The 8,033-nt window shown below is 46.3% G+C and overlaps 1 protein-coding gene across 1 annotated transcript in view; it reads left to right on the top strand.

Moving 5' to 3' along the window:
• Positions 1 to 6,248: 6,248 nt before the first annotated feature.
• LOC110331942 (CMRF35-like molecule 2) overlaps positions 6,249 to 8,033 on the top strand; it is a 9,022-nt gene continuing 7,237 nt past the window's right edge. The window contains exon 1 of the mRNA XM_021212826.1: positions 6,249 to 6,288. Within this exon, the coding sequence (XP_021068485.1) occupies positions 6,249 to 6,288 (40 nt within the window). The remainder of the gene's footprint in view (positions 6,289 to 8,033) is intronic.

Raw genomic sequence — 8,033 nt, 5'->3', positions numbered from 1 at the left:
ACACACAACTTGTCTTAGGGTTTCTATTCCTGCACAAACGTCATGACCAAGAAGCAGTTGGGGAGGAAAGGGTTTATTCAGCTTACAGTTCCACATTGCTGTTCATCACTAAAGAAAGTTGGAACTGGAATTCAAGCAGGTCAAAAAGCAGGAACTGATACAGAGGCCATGGAGGGATGTTCTTTACTGGCTTGCTTCCCCTGGCTTGCTCAGCCTGCTTTCTTAGAGAACCCAAGACTACCAGCCCAGGGATGGCACCACCCACAAGGGGACCTCCCTCCTTGATCACTAATTGAGAAAATGCCTTACAGCTGGATCTCATGGAGGCATTTCCCCAACTGAAGCTCCTTTTTTCTGTGATAACTCCAGCCTGTGTCAAGTTGACCCAAAACTAGCCAGTACACAACTTTTAAAATGGAAAATAAAAATTGCAATTGAGTGTCAAATTCCCCGTTCAGACTGAAGAGATTTCTGTTTGTCCATTGAATTTGAGAACTCAGAAATATATGAAAGAGTGGCTTGTCTGTTTGCGGAAGCTGCCGGCCACTCTTTAAAAATTGGGAGGCCTATGTTAATTGCTATGAGAGTGGAAGCCACAAGAGTTTCGGTTTGCCTACCTCCAGTTCTTCTTTTTCTGGGAAGCTGCAGTTTCCACTCCCGAGATGAGGAAGAAACAAAAGACCACGCGCAAAGGAGAAAATCAGGACAGAAGAAAGCGTCTGGAGCCAGCTAGCTGCAGGAGTCCCCAGCCCTGGATTCGGCAGAGGAATCAGAGAGGCTAGGTAGTGGTCCGGTTCTGGGTCAGTGTGGGAGGCTGGTGTTGGGTTTGTCAGGGTGCCCTGGCCTGGTGTGGCAGGAGAGGATGGGAGGCTGCTCTTGGGAGGGAGAGGGAGAACAGGAAGGGACTAGAGGGCTTTAGGCTTCAGCTGTAGGCAAGTAGAGGTCTCTGCCAGTCAAAGACCCAAGGAAAGCCACCCAGCTAGGCTGGTTGTCTAGAGGTCCTGGGATGGGATGGCACAGTGTGTGTGTGTGTGTGTGTGTGTGTGTGTGTGTGTAGTCTTGAGGGCAAGACTGTGCCTTCAGCCCCAAACACACAGTGAGACTGGCACATAGTGGGGCCACTGATTGCACTAACAGATCGCAGGTGTTCTGAACACTGGGGAATCTCAGTGGAGATGGGAAGGTGGCACTGACAGCTTAACAAATGTGGGAAGAGCAGAGGCAGGCAGAGTAGGTGGCAGGAGGCTGGCAACCGGGAAGACAGCAGGCTAGCCCGTGGAAGTTCTTCAGCCGCCCATGTCTGGGCTTTTAGTATGGAAAGACATAGTCAAAGTTCATTTACATGAAGGATGAGTTAGCTAAGTCCAGGGTAAAGATACCGGGGCTTATATGGGACTGTCATGCAATGACACATGATGCTCAGCAGACAGGTGCTGATGGCTGTAAAGGCATCGACAACCGTGGAATTCGTTCTTGCTCAGAGTCCCTGAGCTGTGAACGTGAGTCCTAGTTTGTTCTCTTTCCTTGGGATAAACAAAAGCAAGGGAAAGGTTTGTTGTGGCCCATGGTTTGAGGGTGTATTTCACCATGATGGTATTGGGGGTGAGTGTGTCTCCATGATGGGGAAGAGGGCAGCTGGTGAGTGTGTCTCCAGGTAGGAGAGGAGAGCCACAAGTGCACAAGTACTGGTGTGGGCTTTGCTCTCTGCTTCTCCTCAAAACAAAACAAAACATTTATTGACTGCTGATTGTATCTGTGTGAGTCTGTATATGTGTGTATGTGTCTGCATGTTGTCTACATGTGTCTCTCTCTGTGTTTGAGTCTGTATGTGTCTTTCTGTGTGTGTGTGTGTGCCTATCTATGTGTGTGTCTATCTGTGTGTGTATGTGTCTGTATCTATGTGTATGAGTCTGTATGTGACTCTGTGTGTGTATGTGTATGAGTCTGTACGTGTCTGTGTATGTATGTGTCCATCTATTTATATGTGTTTGTGTGCATGTATGTATTTCTGTGTATATATGTATGTATGTATGTTCATATGTATGTGTTTGTGTGTGTGTGATCTGTGTGTGTCTGTCCTCTGTTCCAAAGTGTTGTTCCCAAGGATTGAATTTAGGTCCTCAGGCTTGGCAGAAAGTGCCTTTACCTGACTAGCCATCCTCATTCCAGTTTTATCCCTATTCAGACTCTAGCCCAAGGGACGGTGCTACCCGCACTCAGGGAGGCTCTTTCCTCCTCAGTTAAACTCTGAAAACACAAGAAAATGTCTTCTAGGTACACTCAAAGGTAAGTCCCACATACAGCCAGGCTGACAGTCAGGACCTCCCACCACACTTGGTGAAGGGACTGTTGAGCAACCATTTCCTGTTTCCCAGAAATGCTTCCTTGTGTTTGGGGTCTGTCTAGGAAGCTAAAGGTTCCAGGTGCCATTGCAAGCCAAAGCCCTGTCAGGAGGGGAGGACTATGCCCTTCACCGACAGGGCATAACCTACTGAGCCTGAGCCAATCATTGCCTTCTTCACCAGGATCTCTGTAGACAGTGAGAAATATCTGCGACCTCTCGTCCTCTCATGCTGGGGGCCCAGGTCTTGCTTTTTTTTTTTTTTGAAACAGAGTCTCTCTGTATAGCCCCAGCTGTCCTAGAACTCCCTCTGAGGACTCCCTCTGGCCTTGAACTCAGAGCTCTACCTGCCTCTGCCTTCTGAGTGCTGAGGTTCGAGTCTTACTTTCACTAACTTAAAATACTGTGAGTTTGGGGGCTGGAGAGATGAGTCAATAATTCAAGGCTGCTTTTCCAGAGAACTGGGGTTAATCCCAGCAACCGCATAGTGGCTCACAATGGTCTGCAACTCCAGTTCCAAGGGATCTGACGTCCTCTTCTGGTCCCCACAGGCACGCACACTCATGGTGTACAGACAGATATGGAGATAAAACAGCCATACATGAATAGAGATTTTTGAGATGGTATCTTTCTACATATCCCCATCTGTCCTGATACTCACTGTATAGACCAGGCTGGCCTCAAACCCACAGAGACCCACCAGTCTCTGGTTCCCAAGTGCTGGAATTAAAATGGTGCATAATCACACTTAGTGAAATAAATAAAAATTTTAAAGGCTAACTGTATGGCCTATATATCAATCTATCAATCTCTCTATCTACCTATCTGACTATTGATCATTCTACCAATCATCTTTCTATCTATCTGTCAGCTTATCCATATAGCCCCAATCATCCATATTTAGACCTCTTTCACTCTGTCATCTAAAAATTCATCTGCATAAATCATGTAGTTTCTTTTAAAAATGTTTTTAGATGTATGGCAAAGATCATCCTCAGCTTGGAGAGGTCCTGAGGAAGGGGTGTTTGGGAGAGGCAAAACAACATCTCCAAGTCAATCATGGGTACAAGCTGAAAGCTCTGTGTTCTGCCTGAGACAGCTCTCCAGAGATCCCCAGACAGCTCAGCTCTTGCAGACCCCGTCTCTTATTTGCACATCAGTTCAATTCTCTACCCCAGGTTCTCTTTTGATTTATCCCATGAGTCAGCATTTTATGACCTCAGCCTCTTTATTCTTAAGAAAAGATGGCAAGTACAGTTTTGTTTTGTTTTGTTTTAATGTGAATTCAGAGATTTGCCTTCCTTTGTAAACATAGACAATAAGCTATCTGGGTGGGATCCTGTCCTGAGAGCCATTTCCACCATGCCTGGGCCTAAACTTGCTCTGTCTCAGGCTGACCTTAAACTCAGGAATCTGAAGCTAGCTGGGTGGGATCGTGCCCTGCAATCACCACTCCCTAAATGTTTATCTCCTTCTTTAATATCTTTCTGACAAGGTGGCTCATAGTGTAGCTGCCTGTGTTCCTTTAGGTCCATGAAGCCCCTCGTGTAATATATATTGCGTCCTTATATTTTGCATAGTTGAGAAATTATACATTCTTGTACTCATGTTTTCAGAGTTCTTTCCCACAGCCTTGAGGGCTGTACTGAAAGCCTCAGCATTCACTATTTTGCTAAGGACATTAGCACACCCTTGCCTCCTGGGACTCCTGCTGCTTCGAATTATCATGGAGCCATTAACCTTGGCAGGGAGAATATTTCCCAAAGCAGAAACATAAAGTAAATTATGTACATTATTATCTGTACAAACCTCATACCTAGCAACCATCAATACTTGTGGAGGCCTACACCTTGCTAGCTCTGCTCCAGGCCCTTCCACATCCAGCATGCATCACTGGACTGATTTACTATTCATTTTACTCTATGTGGATGAATGTTTTGCCTGCATGTCTGTATGTGCACCAACTGCATACCTGTGGCTCACAGAGGCCAGAGGAGGTTGTTTGGATCCCCTGGAACTGAACTATAGGTGCTGGGAATTGAATGTGGGTTCCCTGGAAGAACAACAAGTGCTCTTAACTGTGATCCAGTTCTCCAGCTCTCCAAGTACATTTCTTGGAAAAAAAAAAACAAAAAACAGTTTATCCCCTGGAAATGGAGTTACAGACTGCTGAGAGTTTCAGAAATTTATGTGTGTTCATGTATTATGTGTATTAATTTAAACAAACAACTCTAGAGATAAGATTTGGCATGGGAGAACCCACACCTGCACACACACACACACACACACACACACACACACACACACGCGCGCGCGCGCGCACGCACACACGCGCACACACACACATGCATGCGCGTGCGCGCGCACACACACTCACACACACACACACAAAGTCAAATGGAAAGCGCTGAAGACTGGTTTGATCTTTTTTGCTTGTTTTTAAACATTTATTTGATTTTCTTCATGTGTATGAGTGGTTTGCCTGCAGGTATATATGTGCATTCTATTCGAAGCCCTTGGAACTAGATTATGAGCTGCCCCGTGGGGCTGGGAACTGAGTCCTTGTCCTCTGGAAGAGCAACAACTGCTCTTAATTGCTGAGGACTTTCTCGTCCCTGGTTTGATTTTCTGGCTGGGGAGACTCGAAGTCTCCCAGCTGTCTAGTTCTAAGGAGTCCAATGACCTCTTCAGGTACCAGGCTTGCATGTAGTGCACAGACAAACATTCAGGTAGACACTCACTCGCATCAAAATAAAAAAGGAATAAACCCCTAAAAAGAGAATTATCATTATTCATTTGGAAGAGTGTAGTTGTTTGTGTCCATGACCACACCCATGGAGGCAACTGTAAATGAGCTCGGACAAATAAAATAGGGTGGTGGGAACCTGTTGAGAAGAAAAAAAAAATGGATTTAGTGGGAGTGGGAAGAGGCATTGCCAAAGAATAATAAATAACAAGCAACACTGTCAACAAAAGAATGGTCCTGATTATTCTGCTCCACAGATGAAGGAACTGGAGGGAAGAAAGATTTCCCAACATGCTCCGGGGCTCACTGTCAGCTTATGATGGAAATGGGTGAGGGTTGACTCAACGGTTAAAGAAGCTTGCTGCCAAGCTTGACAACCCGAGTTTGATCCTCCAGCCCTAGATGGTAGGAGAGACCTGATCCCTACAAGTTGTCCTTCGATGTCCACACATGCACCTTGGCTTGTGTGTACACACATGGTGGATACACAAATAATGGTGCAAATAGATAGTAACAGAGTTTGGGTTCAATGACCCTGGAATCTACACCTTGGATGGTGACCTTGACTCTGAAGGAGGCAAGCAGTTGATTACTGGGTAGAGCTTGACCACAGGCAGTCAATCACTGAGTCTGGAGGGATGTTGGGATGCTGGGTTGCAAGAGGGGGCCTGAGATCAACTGGGCAGAAGCAGTGGTTGAGAAAGACACAGAGGGCCCCCTCATCTCTGCTCTTTGGGTGAGGGGCGCTTGTGACCCCAGAGTCAGTAGCCATACCAGAGGGAAGCAGTGGGGATCAGGCAAGCAGTGGGGATCAGGCAGGTGTACTAGACAGGAAAGGGAGCTGGAGAAACAAGGACCGAAACTATGGCACATAGCAGTGGGCTTTCCTGAAGCGTCGGGCTGTGACAAACATGCTTTTATTGAGTGCAGGCAGGCCCATGCAATGCATCTGTTCCAGTTCATTTTCTGCAATGACTCTCATTCATCTTCCTTTTTTTGTTGTTAAATTAGGAAGTAGCTCAGAGTCTGAAGGAAGCAGTTAAGAAAAAACACACGGAGAGAACTTGAACAAGAAGGTGGTTGCCTGGGCTCTGTTACACACATCTGGATTCCAGCAGCGGCCTGGAGTTTTCTGCAGACAGCACCCAGCGAGGCAGAAGCATGTGGCTGTGCGCAGGTCTGCTCCTTCTCTGCTTCCAAGGTGAGTAGGGTGGTGGATCTGTGAACCTACTTATGCAAGGGAGGGGAGAGTCGGAGTCCTGGGTTCAGGCCAGAATCTAGGTGTCAGCAGAAGCAGGGGTGGGGCCTGGGGGCAGGGGGAACACACACACACACACACACACACACACACACACACACACATTCCCCTATCTCTTTGTCTATCAGTGTACTCCAGCATTCATTAATAGATCCTACAAAACATTACTAAGCACCAACGGCAACCCTGGATTGTTCTAAATGTTGTAACTATAAAGTAACTTCCCCCAGTCCAGGGGAATCCTATTTGAGTGAGGGAGCCAAATGATTATACTACAGGGTAAGTCTTGCTATAACACAGACTGACCGATCCTGTAGATAGCAACTGCAGCAGGGGCTCCTTGCTCTGCCCTCAGAGGGATGCAGGCTTCATCGAGTCTCCACAGAAGTCAGTTTTGAAGGATGGACCAGCCAGTGAAGAGGAAAGGCAATGATTTATGCTAAAGTGTAGATAGAGACCTTAAAGATTGTGGAGTGCGCAGAAGTCAGCAATGACCTTGTTTTTGCTGAAGTTTAAAGAGGTTGGAAGTGTTTGTAAGGAATAACGCGTAGCCAGTTGAGACAGTGGGTGCCTGTAGCCACAGCATGCAGGAGGCTGAGGCAGGAGGTTGCAGGCTTGCCTCAGCTACATAGTGAGATCTTGCCAAAAAAAAAAATCTGTAAAAGATACTTAGGCCAAGCATGGTTGTGCATGACTTTAATCCCAGTACTTGTGAGGTAGATGCAGGTGAATCTGTGTGAGTTTGAGGCCAGCCTGGTCTATATAATGAGACCCCTGTCTCAAGAAAACAAACAAAAAGGGAGAACACATTTTCCTTTCAGAATGTTCAGGATGAAAATTCGAGGGTATTTCTTTGCAGGTGACTTTTTACATGTTGTTGTTGTTGTTGCTGCTGCTGCTGCTGCTGGACCCTCACAGAACATAAAAGCTACCCCATGTCTACCTGCATGTTTTTCTTCAGTGGTGGCTAGAGTTTAAAGGAGAAGGCCAGCTGAGTGACTCTGTCCACACATAGTTTTCTTTTTCCTTTTTATTATGTAAGCGTGTGGTATGTGTGGGATGTGTGGTGATGTGAGATCGGAGGGCAGTTTTGTAGAGTCAGCTCTCTTCTTCCACCTTTAGGGTGAGTCTAGGGACCTAACTATGACAACCGGGTTTGCGAAGCAAGCACCCACTGAGCCATCTAGATGGCTCTCAAACAGCTTTCTTCTGAGTGAAGTGAGAGGAGCCTGGAGCATCTCCAAGGAGTCCCTCAATGCCTTCATGATCTAGATCGTCATCGGAAGCTGAAGGGCTCCTGGCTTAATAGCTAAATAGTTCCAGGCCAGCTTTGGCTACATGAGAGCCTGGCTCAAAACAACAAACAAACAAAAATAAGATAAAATCTAGATCTTTAGGCTAAGTAAGACAATTAGATGCATTCATTGTATTACACTTAGAGGGCTTGAGTTGCCTTGACTGAGGATGATGATGATGGTGATGATGATGATGATGATGATGATGATTGATGATGATGATGACGACCATGGTGACAATGGTGGTGATGGTGATGATTTGATGATGGTGGTGGCAGTGATGGTAGTGATGGTAATGATGTTAGTGGTTGTCCCGGCCCGCAGAACACTTTATTCCATGGTCCTTGAGGGGGATCACAAACCTAGAGAGAAATGGGAATAAAGAAAGAGACG

The sequence above is a fragment of the Mus pahari genome, chromosome 14 (genome assembly GCF_900095145.1).
Source record: "Mus pahari chromosome 14, PAHARI_EIJ_v1.1, whole genome shotgun sequence".
Lineage (NCBI taxonomy): Eukaryota > Metazoa > Chordata > Mammalia > Rodentia > Muridae > Mus > Mus pahari.
Note: the sequence above shows the minus strand (reverse complement) of the source record. Positions and strands in the feature narration are given on the sequence as shown.